General features: G+C 36.1%; 1 protein-coding gene across 1 annotated transcript in view; it reads left to right on the forward strand.

The window, feature by feature from the left end:
- TRIO (trio Rho guanine nucleotide exchange factor) overlaps nt 1-23,158 on the forward strand; it is a 274,256-nt gene that overhangs the window by 136,886 nt on the left and 114,212 nt on the right. Inside the window, exons 18-27 of the mRNA XM_043979301.1 lie at nt 4,236-4,430; nt 4,560-4,675; nt 5,342-5,408; nt 6,006-6,115; nt 7,172-7,241; nt 7,674-7,763; nt 12,337-12,429; nt 13,417-13,528; nt 17,303-17,493; nt 19,667-19,768. Coding sequence (XP_043835236.1) covers nt 4,236-4,430; nt 4,560-4,675; nt 5,342-5,408; nt 6,006-6,115; nt 7,172-7,241; nt 7,674-7,763; nt 12,337-12,429; nt 13,417-13,528; nt 17,303-17,493; nt 19,667-19,768 — 1,146 coding nt within the window. The remainder of the gene's footprint in view (nt 1-4,235; nt 4,431-4,559; nt 4,676-5,341; nt 5,409-6,005; nt 6,116-7,171; nt 7,242-7,673; nt 7,764-12,336; nt 12,430-13,416; nt 13,529-17,302; nt 17,494-19,666; nt 19,769-23,158) is intronic.

Raw genomic sequence — 23,158 nt, forward strand, 5'->3', positions numbered from 1 at the left:
ATCCATAGGAACCACCATCCACTTCTCCAAAGAGTTTGTCTTTTATCCCAAGATTTGGACTTCATCTCCCACTTGTATAAAGATCTCCCTTAGGCCATTGCTTATGTATTGATTGAAAAAGCAAAGAGGGAAAGGAGACGGCATGGATTTCTGTGCTTTGCCACCAAGTCAGTGGGGATGCCTATAAAGTGGCATGAAGTAGGGTAAGAGGAGAGGACAAGTGAGAGTGAGCCTTCTGTATTAGCCTCTTCTTCATCTAAAAAGAGCCTAACTTCCTGTTATATTTTGCTATTCTTAATTCTCCTTAAATTAATTAACTAAAGTTCCCTTACTTAAATTTTGCTAAAGCCTTATATTTTTGTGTAAGTGAAGCTTGTTTACTTTTTTGTGTGTGTGTAAGGCAATTGGGGTTAAGTGACTTGCCCAGGGTCACACAGCTAGTAAGTGTCAAGTGTCTGAGGCCGCATTTGAACTCAGGTCCTCCTGAATCCAGGACTGGTGCTCTATCTACTGCGCCACCTAGCTGCCCTGAAACTTATTTACTTTTATAAAAAAAATGGATTTTTCCCCTTTTGTAAAATTTTTAATTTTATGCAATTACTATACATACATGCACGTATGTATATACATACAATTTTTTTTTCTTTTCAAAGAGATCTTATGTATCAAAACCTATATTTAGACCAACACAATATATTCAGGATGTGAATACCACTGTGTTTAAGGCTCTGACTGAATTATCCTATCTACTCTGGGCCTACCATTCTGCTCAACAATCCTTTCATTAATTTTGTTTTGATGACCTGTCACCCATGCTCAAAAACTCAAACTTATTCTTGACTCTTCCCTCCCCCACATACATTTAATCAGTTGCCAAATCCTTTTGCTTCTCCCTGAATAGCATCTCTTATCCTTTCCATTTATTAGTTCAGGCTCTCATCAACCTCTTATCTGAACTATGTAGTAGTTTCCTAATGAGTCTCTCAGCCATTTAGTCTTTATCCTGTATATTTCTGCTAGATTAATGTTCCTAAAGGTCATATCACCCCTCCTACCTACAAACTTTCAATGGTCCATCATTGCTTATATAAATTATATAATTATATAAAGTCCAGTGAAATAGAATGTCACTGCCAAGCAGCAGTGAGGGCCCCACTGTGATTATGTGTCATAAACATCATTGTAGATGAAGTCATTTTCATTTCATGACTTTGTATGGTGATTCTCAGGAATAAGATCAAAGCAATGGGATGATAGAAATAATGCAGGTTTGAGGATTAGCAGTTTGGAAAGACTAAAATGTTGAGAGAGGGCATATATATAGCTTTTAAAGCTCATATATAGCCTTAAAGTTTAGTGAAGTTACCTGATTTTATAACTCCAAATAACATGATGAGGTAGATATTATTATCCCATTTTATAGATAAGGAAACTGAAGTTCATGAGACTTGCCCATGTTTATGTAACTAATAAGGATCAGAGGCTGGATTTGAACCCAGATCTCTCAGGGCCATTTGGGGGGGGGGTTGGCAATGAGGGTTAAGTGATTCGCTCAGGGTCCCATAGATAGTAAGTGTCAAGTGTCTGAGGCCAGATTTGAACTCGGGTCCTCCTGAATCCAGGACCAGTGCTTTATCTACTATGCCACCTAGCTGCCCCCTCTCAGGGCCATTTTCAACTCTACCATACAGCCTTTCTAGGCTGGTGAATTGTTATTGTGGTAAGGGATGGGTGATGCCAGGGTAGAAAGGATAGATAGATTAGGAAAATAGAGCAACCTCAAAGGTCATGATAAGGACAAAGAGGAAGTTCATTATTAGTGAGGAATGAGTGATGGATGTATTGCAGATGTGACTACAAGTGGAACCTCAGTGGTAGAGATCTTATAGGTAATGGACCTCCTCCTCAAGGACTAAACTGATCCCTCCATTTGCTCATTATCTATCCCTTTTATTATTTTTTGTGCCCTATGTACATGCTATAACTCCTTAAAGGGTAGATAATTGTTTTTATATTTTTCTAGTCCCAGAATTTTGCATAGTCCACATTTAATATATGTTTGTTGAATGAATGAATAAATAAATGAAAAAATATGTGGCATCTCTATACAGTCTGATCTGGCAAATATATGACATCTTGAAGAAACCATCCCTTTGGAAAAGTCTTGCAATGAGTCTTTTTTATGAATATGAAAGCTCAGTAATAATAGCAAATAAATTATAAATTGTTCAGAAGTTGTGCTTTCAAGATACAAGTTTTGCCTTTCTCTTTTATTTCCTTATAATCAGTCTTTTCTTGACATAGCTACAAAGTTATCAGATTCTTGACAAGTCAGAAAATTTGTTTGACTAATAGGGGAGTTTTTTTTGTGTGGATTCCACCCCCCAGCCCATGCTACCCCAACTCATCTCAGTCCCACCTTAGGCAAATGCTGTAAAATTTAATATGGCTATTTTACAAGCTACATCCACTTTTCCCAAATAAAATCTTTAGAGAAACAGTACTAATGAGTCTTTTGCCTGGTCATATTTCCATATCCTGAGTTTTTGTTTTCTCATGTTTTTTATTTGAAATGTCAACATTTATGAGCTGCCTTTTAAAGGCATCTACCATCCCAGTAAAGCAGTATTTATGATACACTTGAGAAGAGAGCCAAATGCTGGGAGTTGTAAGCCATTTTGTTCATGCTAGATATATGTTTAATGTCTAAAAAAGAAACCACTTTAGAAGCTGCTCGTGAATCTTGGATCAAATTCTTTCATTTTATAAGTCAAGAAGATAATTTTTCTTGGATTTAGAACTCTGACCTACATCCTAGGACTTGCTTACCTTCAATGCATTTGCCAGTCATAAAGATAGCATTGTCAGAGTTTGACTACAGATTATGTTCAGCAGTAGAAGATATGCAGATAGAATTTCTAACTTTACTGATTGGAAATGGCAGTAGGAGTTTCATAGTGTCAGTAAATGAAGTGGATTTATGAGAAAGACATGTTGAGTAGATTTAATCTTGTGAATTTACTGCCCCATATTTAATAGATTCATAGAGTAGAGCTGGAAGTAATTGTAGTTCAAGTCCAGCTCTTTCATTGCACAGAAAAGGAGACGGAGCATCAGAGAAAATAAGTGACTTATCCAGGGTTACACAGCAGTGTCAAAGGTCTTCTTGATTCCAAATCCAGAGTTTTCCTAACATGCCACACCACCTCTGAAATTTAACTATACTTGTATACCTACCTGGTTATCAGTGAATAGATTGTGGATTTGAAAGGATTCATTTAACATATGAAGAAACTCAGACCCCGTGGAAGCTAAGTGACTTTTCCAAAGGTCATGCTGATAGAAGCAGAATTTGAATCCGGGTCGTCTCTTTGTAGAGCTAGTGTTCCTTCCACTATGGTACTCTCTATACTGTTTCTGTTTTAAGTAAAACATGGTGTATTTCTTCATCTGTGAAACCAAAATATTTATAATACAAAGAAAATAGACAAGCATGAGACCAGCTTTTCAGAATAATTTCTGACAGGTGAACCAATTTTGGTCCAGGCCCACTGTGGCCTGAGAAAGGGAGGAAAAAATAGGCCTTTTGGTGCAAAAAGTCTTTTAAGCATTAGTTTTCCAGAGTACCTGCTAGGTACAGCATACAAGAGTTGTTGTTAGCAGAGGGAAGAAAAGACACACAGTTCCTGCCCACCCCGCCCCCCCAGGAGATTACATAGAATATTGATGGATGAAGTCACCAAAGGCTACTGTTGTGAACTCACATGGAAACAAATACATATAAAGTATATATGTCTTCATTTAAAGGAGTAAGCAGAGTCAGGCATGGAATGATTCTTGGAGTCTCTAAATTTAGGCTCAAGTTTTCAAGGAGGAGTGCAATAGTCAAAAGGGAGAGAGATAATGATAAGGGCTACTGACACTATAACATTGTTGGAGAAGATTATAGAACTTTCCCTTGATGTCTAAAAACAACAACCACATGTCCATTGATACAGAATGAATGATAAAAGTAGTCCTATTTGGAACCAGGAATAGATTGACTGTGTGACTATTAGCCTCTTGAGGTCCTTTGTAGCCCTATGATTTCATTCTAGGTTTTCACTCCCAGCAGTCCTTTTCATTTTTAAAGAAGCGCATTGTAGGTGACAAGCTGCCATATTCCAGGTTTCTGGCATTTGAGTTGAATTTGCTTCACAATACTTTCTTGTTTTGTTTTATTTTGTTTTTCACAGCAAACCAAAGAGAGGGTGAAGCTGTTGATACAGCTGGCTGATGGCTTTTGTGAAAAGGGGCATGCCCATGCAGCAGAGATTAAAAAATGTGTCACTGCTGTGGATAAAAGGTACAGAGATTTCTCTCTGCGGATGGAAAAATATAGGACTTCTTTGGAAAAGGCTTTGGGGATCTCTTCAGATTCCAATAAATCGGTAAGTTTCCCTGTGTGGACTGTATAAGTCAAGCATATTCTCCTTGATGACCCCTTTGCTGATTAAATAATGAAGCTCATCTTCTCTTTTGTACCCTCCAACTCTACTGGGTTCCCTTTTTTCATACAGAGTAAAAGCCTTCAGTTGGATATAATCCCAGCCAGTGTCCCGGGATCAGAAGTCAAACTGCGGGATGCTGCTCATGAACTTAATGAGGAAAAGCGAAAATCTGCTCGCAGAAAAGAGTAAGGCATTTGCAGATTTAACCCGAGTCCTTCATTCAGAAGATGAAGCTTGTTATCTGACTAATACTCTCACTTTATCAATATATGTATGCTCTGAAATCAAATTCCACATTTCTCTTTGGTTTTCATATACAAGTATTCTACTCATTTCTTCACTTGGTTCAGAAATAGTATAATTCTCCCCCTTCCTTTATCTGTCCCCTTTGATTTGGGTGTTGACAGTCTTCTTTTGGTTATTTTGACACTATCATATTATAAGTAGAATTAAGCTATTAGAACAAAGATAAATTATAGGTTATATAAAGTTCAAGTGGTTAAGATCTTATAGGAATTGAATTATACTAAATTTTTATTTAAAAAATAGGATTTCTCCTACAATTTTCCTAAATTTGGTCTCGAATCTTTAGTTTTCTCTGAAATGGTAGGTGAGATCTCTTAGAGATATGTCTTTACTTGGTGAGCATATACTTAGACACACGATCTTCTCAAAAATTTGAATAGTATTTTGTTATCTACCCCATTTATCGTACCGTACTAAACTGATGCTTAAGTTATCACCATTGTTCTTCTTATTGATATTTAACAAAAGGGAAAACACTATATATACATATTGACCATTACCTGTTTAAGTTCTTTTGAGTAATATTCTCCCTTGTTCACTTTAAGGTTCATAATGGCTGAATTAATTCAGACTGAAAAGGCTTATGTAAGAGACCTTCGGGAATGCATGGATGTAAGTGGGGATTTTTGTTGTTTTTTCTTAAATTTAGCCTAATTATATTGACCGCCTGATCCTTTCAATTTTTTATATTAGCAACTCTGATTAACCCTGGACACTCAGACTCTTTAGAGACCTTATGAACAGTAATTCATGACCAGCCTCTTTTGTGGGGTTGAGATTTGTTTTGTGGTTCAGCAGAAGTGATACAGCATTAATTCTGTCATTCTGTTTATCACATGGCTGACTGGCTGACATTCTTCTTGTATAGAATTTTTGAGCCATTTCATGGAAACTTGCCCAGTAATTGTAATGGGTAAATAACATTCAGCATGCCTGTTATACCATGTCATCACTTCTCATGCCATGATGTGTATTAATTCTGATATCCTGAGGTTCTAGAGAAAGCTGCAGAGTGGTGCAGCCACAATCTTGAGTAAGAATAGCAGTTTAAGAGTTTCTTTTTAAATCTGGCCTTTGTAAAATTAGTGTTTTAAGTTTTGTCTCTCTTTGCACATTAGCAATAAGTAGTCATTGGCAAGTGTCAGAAATAGCTGCTTCTTGGTAATGTGATACCTTTTTATATAATCTATGTATTTCCTTCCCTGTCAGACATATCTGTGGGAAATGACCAGCGGTGTTGAGGAGATCCCACCTGGCATTGTAAACAAAGAACATATTATCTTCGGAAACATGCAGGAAATCTATGAGTTTCATAATAAGTGAGTGGCTTTTATCTTTGGAAAGCATGTTATTCTTGAAATCAAGATACTTCTCTGGAGATTTCCCTTAAAAAAAGAAACACAGAAGTTTTATCTGTGTTTAGCATTTATTTCTGTAGCTTCTGATGAAATGTGCTTGAATGAAAGGGGCCCATCACTAACTGCATAACAGAAATCCATCACTTCAGAGTAACCGCTGCTCATGTATTTGTTTTCTACTGTGGTGGAAACTGGGGGAATATCTGAACAGAAAGCCCAGTGGCCTTCTTTTCTTCTCACTTAGCAATCAGTGGCTCGTTAACCACTTTATTAGGGTCAAGTGGAAGATGCTGTAGCTGGACCAAGCTCTTCATTGGTTTGGCTGCCACTCATAATTTCCTTTTAGATAATAGGCATGAAGAAGCAGCTGATCTGTGGGCCCTCTTCCATTACTCTTCCTAGCCAAAAACGCATATACACTTCCTCTAAATGCCCTTTGTGCCAGGCACTTTGTAAATACAGGGCAGAAAATATCACAAGAGTTATAAATACAGTAGTATGAGGATTCTGGAGGTAGGAAAGATAGTGTTTAGTTGTGGGGACCAGCAAGGGTTTTATGAAGGAAGGAAGTTTTGAAATTAACTTTTCAACAATGTCAGCAGGTAGGTACTAGAGAAGAGGACAAAAAAAAAATAACATGATCAAAACTGAGACAACAGGAAACTATAGGATTTATTTAAGAAAGAATGAGTAGGATGGACTAGGTCATGAGAAAAGTCATGAAAGCAAAGGCCAAGAATAAATTTTGGACAAAAGTATGGATCTCTTGAATATTGTGTGAATGGTTTGTAATTCAATAGACATTTGAACACTTTTTGAGTATAGAAATGAGAGGTTACATGCTGTGCATAAGGAAACAGGGAAAGAAAGATTTATTAAGCACCTATTGCATGCCAGGCAGTGTCTTAAGCACTTCATTGCTGGAAGGACTGGTTACCATAGCTGAAATCCTGGATTATTGACATATTTAATTATTGAAATGTCTCTTTCATCATGATATTTTTTTCTTCTCTGCAGCATATTTTTAAAAGAGCTGGAAAAATACGAGCAGTTACCAGAAGATGTTGGACATTGCTTCGTTACTTGGGTAATGAAATCCCAGCCCTTGTTGTATCAAGAAAACCACAGCGTTCTTTATGGGGTAGTGCATAGGATTTTTATTGCTCTTTGATGTCTGTTAATTCACCCACCCGCTGCTGAATACTGGATGCAACATGTAAACAAGTCCGGTACCTCTTTCCAGAAATTAAATTCTAAAAGCAGGGATTTTTTTTTTTGAGGAAAAATAGTTAACTTTATTTTTTTAATAGTTCACTCAATGAAGCATTGATTATCAACAGGGTAAGCTTTTCTAATTCTAGAAGCTTTTGGTCATTAAGCAGATTCTGTTATTCTTATTTGAAGCCTTCCCCCTCCACTCCTTACACTGCTGCTTTTCACAAAGCATTTGATCATACTTTAGGTTCTTGCAGCTCCAGAAAGGTTCTTACATAAAATGTTCAAACTTTTTGTTTTACAGGCAGACAAGTTTCAGATGTATGTCACCTATTGTAAAAATAAGCCAGACTCTACTCAGTTGATATTAGAGCATGCAGGATCCTATTTTGATGTAAGTATGACATAACTTTGTAAAATTAGCATTAATGTGAATGAATTTTGCGGGCAATTTACACACCAAGTTGATGCCTAAACTTCACACAATGTAGCAGAAATCAGTGGTGTCAAACTCAACTAGAAACAGATCCCCACAGACTGAACATTGACTTGTTATGGTTGTGGTTCTGACATTCAGTAATGTCGGATTCTGTGACCCTATGAACCATAGTACACTAATGTTGTCCATGGAGTTTCCTTAGCAAAAATACTGGAGTGGTTTGCCATTTCCTTCTCTGGTGACTTAAAAAAACCACAAATTACCATTATCTATGTTGCATTGTATTTTTATTTGTTTTGTTAAACATTTCTCTAGTTCAGCCACCTCAGGAGTTTTGTAGATTGAGTTTGACAAATATCATTTCAAGTTACAGCTATTCTCTATTTTGTAGTGGATTTTATGCTATTTTTACATTTAAACATGAAATGTGATTTTAAAGGAAATTATTCAGCAACCATGAGTTATGTTTGAGTATGTAAAATCTATTAATCTGGAAGCATAAAATATACATGCATATACAGACATTAATTTTATTACAGGTATTACAGAACTGAACATATATGGTAGAAAATATGACCCTAATTTCTTTGTCTTTTTACTTTAAAGCAAAAATGTCCCTGAATTTTAAAAATAGCTTTTTTCTGTTTTGTTTTAATGTTGGCATCAATGGCCAAATATAGCACAAGATTACAAATCCTACAAACTAGCATTGTAGACAACTGCAGCTTTATGTCAGGTTCATAAATCTTGCTCTCTTTGGAGCAAGGTAAGATAAGGCCTATTTGTTTCAGGGAGAAAAAAAAAAAACTTTGTGAAGGTTATTTTGTATAAGAAAGCACGAAGCTTGATGACTTTCTCAATCCTAGAAAACTTGATGAATTTAAAGTTGTTAGCCAACGGTGTGCCTCTGTGAATTGACAGACTCATTTGAATTCCACTTATAAAAGTACATCTAATATGCTACTAAGATGCCAGTAGAGAAGTAAGGCAATAGAGAAATACAGTTTATTATAAATCTTTACCATTGTGCTTATACCAAGGAACACCGTAATAATCTCTCCTTTACCTCTCATCTTTAATATAGGATTCTTAATCTTTAAGATCTTGATAGGATTTAAATGTAGGCCTTCCAATAAATGACCTCTTCATGTTCCTTCACAGGCTGTGAAATCTTTGAGTTTGTATTATCTTTGCAGCCAATAAGACATAATTTTCATTGATTCTAAACCCACTATACGCTTAAAGCTGTTTTTGTCTTTGTTTGAGAGCTTTAATGTTTCATATGAACCGAGGCTTCTTCAAGAATGTATTGAACCCAAAGATTCTATGCACAAAGAAAGGTGTATTTCTAGAGGCTTAAGCTATGATAGCATTTCTTCCCTTTAAATTTGAAGGACAAAAAAAAATTAGAAGCTTCCATTATCTTTGGAATTTAAGAACAAATGAATTTATGAGTATATACATTATAGATTTTATCAGTGTCTTGTTAGTATTTCTAAAAGAAACTGTTAAAAGGTAATTTTCCATTGTATTTTCCTCCTTTCTCTCAAGTTCATTGTTTCCCTTAGATCATACTGTAGGGGATGTACCGCTGACCAATGAGGGGTTTATAATAAATTTGTCAGTCAGCAAACATTTAGCTTTGTAAGAAATGGTTTTAACAATCATGTTCCATTTAGAATGATAAGAACTAAATAAAAAGGAAAAACCTCTACTCATTCATGCATGAGTGTGTTCTTTGTGAATAGATGCAGTTCTCATAATTAATCCTAATTACAAAAAGCCCACTGAACTTAGTTTATGATAACTTTGTTCAATAATCAGTGTTCATGTCCAGAGGAAGAATATTCAGTATACATTTAAAATGTAAATAAATGTTCTATCTAGGTTTATATGAATAGTCATTAGACTGGCTTATTTTAAAGATTCTTTTTAGGATATATCAACCGTGAGACTTGCTGCCCTTTTCTTCATTCCCCTCTTCCCACTACCAATAAAAAAATTACTTTATTTGGAAGAAAAATAAGTGGTCTAATTTTTGAATTGATACATTTCTTTCATTGTGTTGAGGATAATTTTGGCCTTCCTAAAATAAGGAGTAACAGAATAAGTAGAGAGATGCACTATACGTAGTGGATAGGATTCTGGATTTTAAATCAATAATACTTGGATCCAGATTCCTTCTTTTGTTGTTGTTGGGTTTTTTTTTGTTTGTTTTTGTTTTTGTTTTTGTTTTTGCGGGGCAATGGGGTTTAAGTGACTTGCCCAGGGTCACACAGCTAGTAAGTGTCAAGTGTCTGAGGCTGGATTTGAGCTCAGGTACTCCTGAATCCAGGGCCGGTGCTTTATCCACTGTGCCACCTAGCTGCCCCCAGATTCCTTCTTAATAGCTGTGTGACTCTGGACAAGTCACTTAACCATTCTGAGCTTTAGATTCCTCATTTATATAATGAATATAATAGTACCAGCTACTTTATCTTGTTGTAAGGGTCACATAAGATGATGTATTGCAAAGCACTTTGGAAAAGGTAAAGTACTCTTGACAAGTGAGGTATTATTATTAAATAGCAGAAGAAGCTAAATACTAGAAATCAGAAGATACACATTCTGGTCCCAGATGACTAATTAGTTACATGGCCTTGGAATATTCATTCTTGTCCAAAAACTTCTCATCCAAATCACTCATGTTGTAATGGGTAAAATGAAGGAGTAAGATTAGGCAATCACTAAGGATCTTTCCAGCTCTAAAGTTCTCTGATTTTATGATTGAGTTAAAAATTTGAGAAGAGCTATTTTTTGAGCAACATAGCCTTGCCCTAAACTAATTACCATCATACCTTTTAAGGAAATTTTTCAGTGAAGCAGAGTATTTTCTTGTTTTTAGAAACTTCCTTCATAGAACGAGTTTTGTTCATAAAATAAAATAAACATAACAAAATTTCAAAACCATGCTATAATTATTGAGAATCATTGTGACATAATGGATAGAGAGCTGACCTAGGATGTATCACCTCTGATACATCTGGTTGTGTGACCCTGAGCAAGTCACATAACATCTTAGTGCTCAGGTGACTCACTGGCCTCTTATGACCCACCACATTCCCAAGTACAGCCTTAACCACATAAAAATGTAATTAGAAAATATTTAACAAAAGGATTAAAATTACATTTTTTTAAAACTAAGGTAGTATGTGGCCCACAGTATCTTTATGTATTGTCTAATGGTCTCTGTTATGTTAGATTTTGACACCACTGCTCTAAGCAACCTTCTAAGAGTGTAAGCCAAAGGGATGGTACCAAACTACATTGAGTAGGATGCATTTTCTCATTTGGAAGGTTCCCAATACCTTTAAAAATCACAGAACAAGTCCCTATCCAGATAATCTATAATGATAGATTTTTTTTATAACAGCATACTAAATCCATTCATTTATATATTATTTTTAAATCCTCCATTTCTTAAACATTAACATGTGAAACACCTTAATAATTAACATTAGCTAAGTTGAACTGAAAAAACTGAAGATGGAACAAATTTCAAGCTTTTTATTTAACCCCCCCTCCCCCAAGCTGTATCATTTAATTGAAGGAGGGGTGGTTCATTTTGTAGTATCTGCCTTATTTCATCAACATAGCTACATTCTGACTGAAAAGATTCACATGTCCGTGATTAGTTCTCCCCCTGGTGGTTTTACAATAGCAATCACTTTTTAAGTCATTCCTTCATATCTCCTTTCACAAATAAACTGTATTTGATTAATCATTAACAAATATGTATTTCATGTTTGGTTTAATTTATATAGACACCATCATAAACAAACATGTAGTCTTAGAAAATATTTTAAAATGTTCAAATGAGGTTTTGATGTCCAGTTTGAAAGATAGAAATTAATATAGTGACAATTAGAAAGGTCAACCTTTTACATATTTTTTACATTTTTTCATATTTTACAATTGGGAGAAAAGTGGAAAACTTTAATAAAATTATAATTTGTGCCATTAAAATTTAAGTGCATGAGGAAAAGAAAGCAAGCTTATAAATTAGATTGAAAACCGAGCTGGTGGATTATTGAAAAATCAAGCAAATGAGAAGAGTATCTGAGGTCACAGAGTTGAAGGCCATGAATATTCATATGTTCATATAACGCTTATAAAGAAAAGCCACTTGAGAATCTGTGATTAAATTTACATGGTCATATTGTCATTGATGTTACTAATATGTGAGGATGGTAAGATTGAGAAATTAAATTTTATTAATAATGAGAAACATATTAGAGGATGTTTTCACTTTAGTGATAATGAGGAGTGGGGTGTGTGTGTGTGTGTGTGTGTGTGTGTGTGTGTAGTAAATTCCTTGACTCTCAAAAGTGATCTATATTTTCTAGTTTACAGTCTGTAGGAGTGAATGTAACTGAAATGTCTCTTCCCATAATATATACCCAGCAATATAATAATAGGTTGTATAAAGTACAAAATTCAGTGTTTTCTCCCTGAATTAAAATATTCAAAATCTTGTTGTTTTACACAGGAAATACAACAACGCCATGGACTAGCCAACTCCATTTCTTCATACCTAATTAAGCCTGTCCAGCGAATAACAAAATATCAGCTCCTTTTAAAAGTATGTATAATGATATTTTGGGTTATAGTCTTTGCTGAACTTTTCTGAAAGTTCAGTCAGCATACTGATTGTGTGTTTTTGAACAACTTTTGTTAAAACTAATAATTTGCTAGTTTGAGACTTTATGCCTTGGTTACTTACAGGTGTTAACTTCCATCAAGGCTGACCATCTTTCTTAGAGCATAATTATTGGGGGGGGGGGGGACGGCCTCAGCTAGGCATTGTAGTGGATAAAGCACCGGCCCTGGATTCAGGACGACCTGAGTTCAAATCTGACCTCAGACACTTAACACTTCCTAGCTGTGTGACCCTGGGCAAATCACTTAACTCCAATTGCCTCACTAAAAAAAAATTAAAATTAAAAAAAGGCACATGTAACACTACACAAAGAAAATTACCATGACAGTGGAAACTCTTGCAGTATTAATATTAGTGGGACAATTAATGACAATTCTAAATCCAGATCCATGCTTTTATTGGTGTTGGGAACTCTCAGTCAATTAATTCCCTCTCCTAATTCAGATCTCCAATTGATCAGCAACTTTTAGCCTTAGAGAGTTTTCTGGAACATAGAAAGGTTAAGTGACTTGCCTAGGGTCACACAGCCAATATGGGTCAGGCATAACACTTAATATGTTTTGTGTGATTTCACATGCATAATTGACATTATACTTACTTTCTCAATGGGTGGAGGAAGGACTCAAGGGAGAGAGAGAATTCAGAACTTGATTTTTTTTAAATGAATGTTTAAAATAAATAATAGATTTATTAAAGGGGAGGAAAAAAAAACAGGTCTTTCTTACTCTGAGGTGTGTTCCCTATCCATCATTTTAGGCTATGTCTTTTCACATATCATTTCAATTCAACAAAACCAAACATTTCTGGCAGAGCATTTTTGTGGACAGTATGCATGTCTCTTATTTTTTATATTCTTTCCTTGAGAACCCATTCTATCCATGTTAGTTCATGAGTGTTGATCTTCTGTAGGAGCTGCTCACCTGCTGTGAAGAAGGCAAAGGAGAGATTAAAGATGGTCTCGAGGTGATGCTCAGTGTGCCAAAGCGAGCCAATGATGCCATGCACCTTAGCATGCTTGAAGGTGAGAAGTAGCTTCCTAAAGTTTGTACTATATTTATATGAGTCACCTAGAAATGAATGTTCTGAATTATTGGAAATCTAGGGCTATTATTTATCACTTTGCATAACTTTTGGTTTTGTGATTTTATTGGGGTTTAGGTTTTTGCTCATTTTATATTTTTAAGTTGGTAGGAACTTTGGGGGTATCTGGTCTAACTTCCCCAGTGCTGTAGGAATCTCCTCTACTCTTTCTTTGCCTCTGATTGAACATTTTGCTTAAAGATAGCCAATTCTTGAACTTTTGTTAAGTCTACAACCCTGTCAGAGAGGTGTAAGGGGCTGTCCTTGCTGGATTCTCTGATACTTGGCCTGAGAGTAGATTTATATTCCTGAGGTCACAGTGCTTCATTTCTCCCTTGAATGCTAACCATGGTGGCACAGGAGCTTCACAGGAATGCATGGATTAATTAAATGTCAACAATAGTCCTGAAAGACCTGCTGCATTTCTTCCTTTTGCTCCTTTTAGAAACAGATTGAGAAGTCTAAGCAGTATGGAAGTTTGTTTTCCTGGTCTATGTTTATTTCTTATAATAGTTTTGCGTTTTCTTTTTCTCCCAGTGAGAGGGAGAAAAAAATAAATGCTTGATAAGTGCGGGGGGGGGGGGGGACCAACTTAATTTTTCAAAAAATCATTTGAGGGGCAGCTAGATGGCGCAACGGAAAGAGCACAGGCTCTGGATTCAGGAGTACCTGAGTTCAAATCCGACCTCAGACACTTAACACTTACTAGCTATGTGACCCTGGGCAAGTCACTTAACCCCAGTTGCCTCACCAAAAAAAAAAAAAATCATTTGAGCTGGTAGCCAGGTAAGACTGCCCTCTATGGGGAAAAATCTCTAAAGAAAAACTTAGGCAGAAGAGTCTTGAGGGATCATATTTATTACTACTTATAACCCTACTTTGACCATAAATGTAGTACTTTTAAATTTATCTCTAAGTGGTAACCCCAGATTGAAGCCTATGGATAAGCAACACATTCTCCCATTAACATTTTTGTCAAATATTCCCCCAAAAGTTCATGCTTTATTATGACATAATAGGGAATTTCCAGGTGAGGAAACTCCCTCTACTGATCCAAGTTGACACCTTTGAGAGTTGCCTAGAGCAGGGCTTCTTAAACTTTTTCCATTTGCAACCCTTTTTCTTTTTTTGGGGGGGAGGGGGGGTGATGAGGGTTAAGTGACTTGCCCAGGGTCACACAGCTAATGTCAAGTGTCTGAGGCCAGATTTGAATTCAGGTCCTCCTGAATCCAGGGCTGGTGTTTTATCCACTGCACCATCTAGCTTCCCACACACAACCCCTTTTCAACTGAGAAATTTTTACACAACCCCAGGTATATAAAATAGGTATACATTACCTTTTACCATTGCCAAATTTTTCACAACCCCCATATTCAGTTACATGACCCTACATGGAGTTGTGACCCACAGTTTAAGAAGCTTTGGCCTAGAGGACTGTAAGTGACTTACACAGGGTCCCACACTCATTCTGTCACAGGTATCTAGGCTTCTACCTGTGAAGACTATCTCTCTCTTGCCCCTATGCCATGCTGCCTCTTGTCTTCTCATATGCCTGATGTTATAAAAAACTGAATTCTCTAATGTTGTTTCTATAGTATTTCATTTAATAAATCACAATCAACAGCAAACTTTCTATTTCTTCTAGTACATAATTCTGTCTTAAAGACAAGTTAATGTGGGCAGCTAGGTGGTGCAGTGGATAGAGCAGTGGCCCTGGAGTCAGAAGGACATGAGTTCAAATCTGACCTCAGTCACTTGACACTAGCTGTGTGACCCTGGGCAAGTCACTTAACCCCAATAGCCTCACCAAAAAAAAAAAAAAAAAAAGACAAGTTAATGTAAGCCAGTATATTTCAGTGTTTACTTTGAAACATATAGTTGGATGTGGGATATCAGCATGAAGCACTAGAGATTTAACTGCATAGAAGGTTAAAAATCCCCATATAGCATACACTATGGTGGTGTGGTGATTTCTCATCTAAGAGAATGGCACATAATAACAGATTTTCCCTTTTATGAAACATATGCTTTTTTGCAAGGCATTACTAGACACCATGGCTATAAAGTAATATGACTCATCTCTACCCTCAAGGAGCATATATTCTAGTTAAACATAGACATAAAAATATAAGTGACAGTTCAAGGCAATATATGACATACCAGCTGAGTGGTACAAGCACTAAGTGCAATCCCCATTCAGAGGAGGGAGAGACCACAAAGGTCTGGGGAAGTTGAGAAGGCTTCTTGGAGTTGATGAGAATGATCTGCATTTTAATAACAGAGTAGGATTGCAACAATAGGGAGGCTAGGAGAAGGAATTCTAGGAAAGGCTGCAATTTTGCAGGGACAGCAGAGCAGGACTGATGAGACCTTTTAGAAGAGGATTTCTGTGAGGGAGTCATTTGGGGATAAAGCAAATGAACTCAGTCCGGTTCAGGCAACATTTGGTAAACACTTCCCATGTATCAGGTCACTAGCAATGTAAAGACAAAAACAAATTCATCTCACCCTCAGAGAGATTATATTCTGCTGGGGTAGAGCTGGGTGGTGGTGAAAGGGGTGCGGAGGACAGGGCATGTATATAGATCATGCATGAGGTAAGTAAATACAAGGTGATTTCAGAAAGAAGAAAACACTTAACAAGTGATGTTTACTGAAACACTTTAAATTCCAGGCCAAGAAGCTTGTTCCTTTTTACAATGGAAAGCTATTGAAGAATTTTGATTGGGGGGTGGGGAGCAGTCAATGACTTGTACAAAGTAATGGTTTAGGAAAATGGCCATCTTTCCTATACATTGCTAAAAGGTTAAGGGGAGGGGCTAAGTGGTTGATTGGCATCTGACAAATAAATCTTGTAAGAGGGCGAAAGTACACATGTGAGGTATATCCTAAAGCTAAAATGTTTCTCCCTAAGGATTATTTCCATTTAGTGACATGTATATGTGAGAGTTGACTTAGTTGAGAAACCCAGCCATCTAATTAAAATTGAGCCTCTTACAATGCATATCCATTAAAACATTCTCAAAATGCATTTATTTTCTGTGGACTGTTATCTATATTTCTAAGCTAGATATGAAATAAACTTGGACTGGAGGTAGGAAGATCAATTAGGAAGTTAATTGCTTCCCTGAACAGAAACATATGCCAGCTAATGTCATTTGTTAGTTCCATGAAAATATAGTCTTAAGCAAAAAGATGGAAAGGAGGGAATAAAGGAAGAAAGGGAGGGAATGAGGGAGGAATGAGGGAAGGAGAGGAAAAAAGAAACAAATGAGGGAGGAAGGAAAAAACTACTGAAGGGAGGGAGGAAAAAAAGCTACCTAAAACTACGTGTCAGGTGCTTTACAAGTATTTACCTACGTTTCTCCTCACAACAACCCTGGAAGGTAGATGCTGTTATTTTCCAGTTAAAGAAACTGAGGCACAGAGAAGTTAAATGACTTGTTTAGGGTCACACAGCTAGTAAGTATCTGAGGCTGCATTTGAATTCAGGTCTTCCTGACTCCAGGCCCAGCACTCTATCCACCATACCACATAGCTTACATTGTAACAAGAGATACAAGGTAGTTTTGGGAGAAAAGACCTTGGCAGTTGTTGATGGGTATGTTCCAAGTCTTTAAATAATAATTTTTAAAACCTTTATGTTTGTCATTTCTTACTTTCTCTTTCCAATTCATTTGTCTTCTCCCTCCCCCCCACCCCCACCCCTTTTCAGGGTTTGATGAGAATATTGAATCTCAGGGAGAACTTATCCTTCAGGAATCCTTCCAAGTCTGGGACCCGAAAACTTTAATTCGAAAGGGTAGGGAGAGGCATCTCTTTCTTTTTGAGATGTCCTTAGTATTCAGTAAAGAGGTGAAAGATTCCAGTGGAAGAAGCAAGTACCTTTATAAAAGCAAACTCTTTGTAAGTATGATTATCCAGAGTACTTATCTTGATGTCAAAATGTAAAAGATTGTTATTATGTGTTGTTATAAATTGTCAGTTTAATTTTTCAAATATTCCTAAACTTTAAATCATCTTTTCAAAACTTTTTTCACATTTCCATCTGTGCAGTTTTCTGTTACTATCAGCCTCACTAGAGGGCCCTCATATACAATTTTATGAAAACTTGAGACTTAGCACACATGCTCGAAAATTGCTTTCCAGTGTAATTTTTCTAAGCTTGCAGGAAAACATTAGAATCATAAATCTAGAATAGTTAGAGGCCATCTAGTCGAATCCCTTCTTTTTATAAATGAGGAAACTGAGGGCCAGGGAGGATAAGTGTCTTGTCTACAATCACAAAGGTAGGAAGCATCAAAGGTAACATTTGAACCTAAGTTTTCTGTCACCAAAGCCAGTGTCACTGTTTTTACTGAATTTAAACCATTTTCTGCTTTGTGTCACATTTAACATGGCATGTCAAACAAGTCATATCCCTCCCTGATGTCATTTTTCCAGATTGATTTAACTTTTCATTAATTAACAGAAAATGTTTTACAGACTAAGTGTCTCATTGTAGAATTTTACTCCTCAGTATATATCTGCAATAGACACACACTGTGTCTTAGGAATAACAACAACAACAACAACAACAACAATAATAATAATAATAATAGCATTAATATAACGTTTTAAGGTTTTCACCCCTTCCTATTAACCATATTTCTGTTTTCTTGGAAATACCCATGAGCTTTGGTGAATTCTAACTTTTTTTTACTTCCTGGATTATTTATGTTGAAATCAATATAATTGTCCTGAGTACTTGGATGAAAATGGTATATATTCATCAATTCTGTTAGAGAAAGAACAGAGAATAAATTTGGTTTTGTTTTCCTTCTGTCTCAAAGTCACTAAGACTGGTTCACACATCTTGGTAAAATATGTGGAGTTTCTTGACAAATTGAATCATCATTATGTATTTAAAACAAGATATTTTATTTATATAAATGTGTATATATACACATACATATATAATTCAAAATCACAGAGCAATAGGAGTTCTTAATATCTATGAGTTATCTAAGTGACATTCGAAGAGTCAAACATTCTGCAACTCACAAGTTCAAATTCCTCATTTTTGTGCAGTTTCCTGAGGCTTATCCCTTTTGGCATTGTCAATTTGCAGAATAACTTACATCATTTTAGATCATATTCCAACTGGAAAAGAAAAAGCAACGTTGCTGAGTAGTAATTCATTTTGAGTTCCTTGGCTTTAAAACAGCCCCTTGGGTCTAAGATAATATGTTTTAGAATCCAATACATCTTCATTTAATTTATCTTGTATTTTAGGATTCCCTCAGAGTTCACCTCCAGGACTGCAGATTGTGACTCACTTCCTTTTGCTGGAGTGAGAGAAATAGTATTAGTATTTTTATTTGTTTAGGAGGGGAAAAAATACTGAAAAGTTAGAACTCCAAGTACAAATGCCTAGTTAATCTACATTCTACAGATAGGAATTTAACCCTTAAAAGGGCTGCTGATGTGCTTATCTCAGGATTAGATAATCCCTTAGTTTAGTTTTAGGACACAGCACAAAGTTAACCCTCAATTTTGTTTTGTTTTGTTTTTTTGCCTTTAAACAATTGTTTTCATTAGTTCATATAAGCTGCATTAAAGATTAGGAAAGATTGTTCTGTTCTTTTTATAAGCTTGATCTATGGTTTTCCAGATCATTTAACGTCCTCTTTCCCTGCATTTAGCATCATTTTAGCTATTTCATAATTCTTCAGCAACTATCCAAGAAGTGGTCAGAGGAAATTAAAGAAAATGAAATTAGAACTAGTGAATTTAGCTACTTTTTTTAAAACTCTAGTCACTAAGTTGGTGAAAGAGAAGGTTGAAACTTTTGTCTGAAATTTGAGGCTCTTATGATTTTTAATTTACCTATGTCATTATTGTCTATCACATACATCCTAAGATACTTAGAGGGACCTGTGATCTTATTAGTATAGGTACTGTCTCCACTGGTAAGAATCACAACCCCTCTATTTGCCACCATCTTGATTATGGAATCATCTTTAAAATTTGCTTCAGCTATGCTTGTTTTAAGTCATAATACAATTGTCACTGTATTTTTTATTTTGTTTTTATCCAGACCTCAGAACTGGGTGTTACAGAACACGTTGAAGGAGATCCTTGCAAATTTGCACTGTGGGTAGGAAGGACCCCAACTTCTGATAATAAAATTGTCTTAAAGGTATGTCTTTCTGACACTTGGAAATATGTTCAACAGTTCATTTCAACAAAAATTAAGTACCTACTACTTGACTATAAAGCTAAATATGACAGAGCCTACTTTCAAGAAATTTATGATGTAGGGGAGAGGAACACCATACAGACAAAGGTCTATGATACAAAGGATAATGTGATGAATGCCAAAGAGAACTAGATAGAGTGCTATAAGAAATTCAGTTTTGTTTGGCAAAAAGGATAATAAGGAAGGCTTAATGGGATGTGGCAATTAAACTGGCCCTTGAAGGAAAGGGAGAATTAGAGATGGGTTAGTGTTCTTTCTTCTAATCCCTGTACTTCAGGCACTGGGAATGGTATTAGCAAAGGGATGAGAACAGGAGATGGTGAATAGGCCAATTTGGCTCAAACACAGAGAATGTCATGGGGAGTAGTGGGATATAATGTTAGAAAACAAGGTTGGATCTAGATTGTGGAGGGCCCCAAATACCAGGTTTATGAGTTTATACTTTATTCTTTGGCCAATGGGGAATGTGAAGAATAGATTGAGGAGGGAAAAAACAAGGGACAGGAAGTTCATTTAGAAGACTAGGCAAGAAATAATGAGGACCTGAACCAGAGTGGTTGCAGTGGGAATGAAAGGAGTGATTGAATATAAGGTGATGGAGATAGACTTGTCAACTAAGTCAGCTTGACTTAGCAAATGATTGGACAAGAGAGATGAACCCCAGGTCATGAGTCTAAGTAACTGGGAGAATGTTAATGCCAATAACAGTAACAGAGAAGGGATAGGGGGAGATTGTGGGAGGCAGTGGCAGCATGTATATGTTTATGTAAAAAACTGTAACACAGTTGCATATATGCCATTTTAAAGCATTTGATTTTCAAAATAGCAGTGGTTGTATTGTTTGGAAATCTGAAGATAGAATTCTCATATTGACTAGATACAACTAATGAACAGTGTTATATTTTAATTTTGGTGAGGAAATGAACTCTATCTCACCTACTTTTTTTTAAAAAAATAGAGGTTTCACTTTTATTTCCCTTATTCCCACACTGCTGATCAAATTGACCTGCTTTTTATAGGTGATCAGAGAAGTGAGATATGGGCCTCAGACTGCAGACTAACAAGTTGATATGGATAGTTTCCCAAATGTTGGCAAAGGCTCTACCTGGTTTGGCCACAGTAATAAAAGTTGGTTTTTAATTATGCAAAGATTTTTGGTAACTGATGGCATAAAAGGTTTTTAGCTTGATCCCTTAAGGTTATTTGGTGCCATAGGGAAGTCATATTATGTGCTAACTTTCCTTTTGCAAAGTGAAGATGATTTCAGAGATGTTCTTTAGGGTGTGGTGTCAAAGGTAGCATGACTTTTTAGATGGATTAATAGAAGACAGCATTTTTTAAAATCCTGGTTTTCCTAGTCTCTTAGCGAAGAGTTGAGTTATTCAAAGATGATGTGAGGTATATGTCTTGTTTAGTGAGGGACTACAAAGAGTTATTGGGGGTTTTAAAATGCAAATGGAGCTTCTTAGTTGTCTAGAAGGGCCAGAAATGAAAGCAGCAACTTTAGGATATCTAAACTTAGGGAAGATATAGCTAGAGATTTATTGTAGAGAAATATTGGGAGAAAAGCCAAATGCTTAATGAGGCTCCAGTGTGTGAATCAGAATCTCAGCTATTTCATCTCTGACTTTAAAAAAAAAATCTTCTCATCCACTTGCAAGAAATTGTGATTTAGTCTTGGGTTCTGTCGAGGACTTTTCTATTGAATGGTTCTGATTTTATAAGTATTCCAGTCCTCTATTTGTGGAATTTGTTATTTTACTTTGTTTTGACCAATCACATATAAGATTACATTATATAAGTGATAGCTATCTGGACAATCACAAAGTCAGTGTTTGTATGATAGCTCTGGCACAATGTCATTTACAAATCAGCTAACACATTGCTTAATATTAGGTAAATGTGATTTCTAAGTTTTTTGAAGTTTATGAGTACGTGCATTATGGGACCATAAACTTTACAAAGATATATAGCCATAGAAGCTTCATGTGCAGAGGCCAACTGGGAACTATTTATGTGCATGTGTTAAAACTTATGTAGAGCCCACCCCCTGTCTTCAACTCTGGGCAGAAAGATACTCCCCTCGAAATGGTCATATGTTCATTGATTTTAAAAAGGCATCTAGGAAATTTTTCCAGACATCATCACCAAATATGGACACGGTGCCTTTAGGATATCATAAAAGATCCATTACACAATTCAAAAATAAGACTTCCTGTATGTTACAGAGGGTGAGCATGGTAAACATCTTCTGGGAAGGCTTAGATTTGCAGAGGAACTGAATATTTTGTGAGGGGATTTTTGGCAAGAGATTTCTACATTTCTCCAAGAGAGTAAAACATAATTTACTCAGGAATCTAAAAGACTATATGTTGTAAGGAAATCATTGATCGTTTCTTACCTGAAAGCACTGGAAACTGGTTTTGTTTTTTTTTCATAGCCTGGAAACGATGTGCATACCGTTATAACCATTTACTTATACTTCAGTGCTATTTGTATCATAAAAACAAATCATTTGTCCTTCCCTTCAACATGTGGAAGATTTTGCCCAGTTCTCCCAGCTGGGTCTCCTTTCTCATAGGACTGTATCTATAAAGTTGTTCACTTTTTTGCCTTTACCTAATTTTTTTTAATTAAGCTCTTATAATTGCTTCAAAATCCATTCCTTAACTCATCCCTTTTAAATAATAGATGTTAGAATTTTTCAAGACAAGCTTAACAGTTTCTTCTTTTCCTGATTGTTTCCAGTCACTGCCAAATTTTCTTTTTTTCCCTAACCCAGATGATATCTCTTTAACTCCTGATTGTTTTCATGAGGCATTCCAATTCCAGTAGATCAGAGGTTTTCAAAGGTTTTTTTCCTCTTCTCTGACTCTCTTGAGAATACTTGTCATGGGAGGAAGAAAGAGCTAGTGGGGGGGGGGGAGGTTTCAGGGAGAAAGGGCCCACTAGGTCCTAAAGGCTAAGTCAAGAAGAGGAGTAAAGAGGAATTCAGAGGCCAACTCATTCCCTTCCCTTCATTTATTTCACTGCTATCAGGACCAATAGTTCCAGAACCACTCTCTGTAGTAGATGATTTTCAAAAGCAATAACTGAAAAAAAAAAAGATAGCTAGATAGTTTTAAAACTGTGCTATCAGATTTCACTGTGGGGTGGTAGGGTGGTGGTATTTTATTTAGCCAGACTAGTTTTCTCCCTTTTTTATTGGCAGATGTCTTTTCCTGGTTGGTTATTCACTGTCTGTTGTCCTAAATAGTTTGTGACATTCATTTCTAAAAGCAACGATTCTCATAGAGTAGCAGGATAATGCTTTCCAGAAATCAGCTCTTA

The sequence above is a fragment of the Dromiciops gliroides genome, chromosome 1 (assembly GCF_019393635.1).
Source record: "Dromiciops gliroides isolate mDroGli1 chromosome 1, mDroGli1.pri, whole genome shotgun sequence".
Classification (NCBI taxonomy): Eukaryota; Metazoa; Chordata; class Mammalia; order Microbiotheria; family Microbiotheriidae; genus Dromiciops; species Dromiciops gliroides.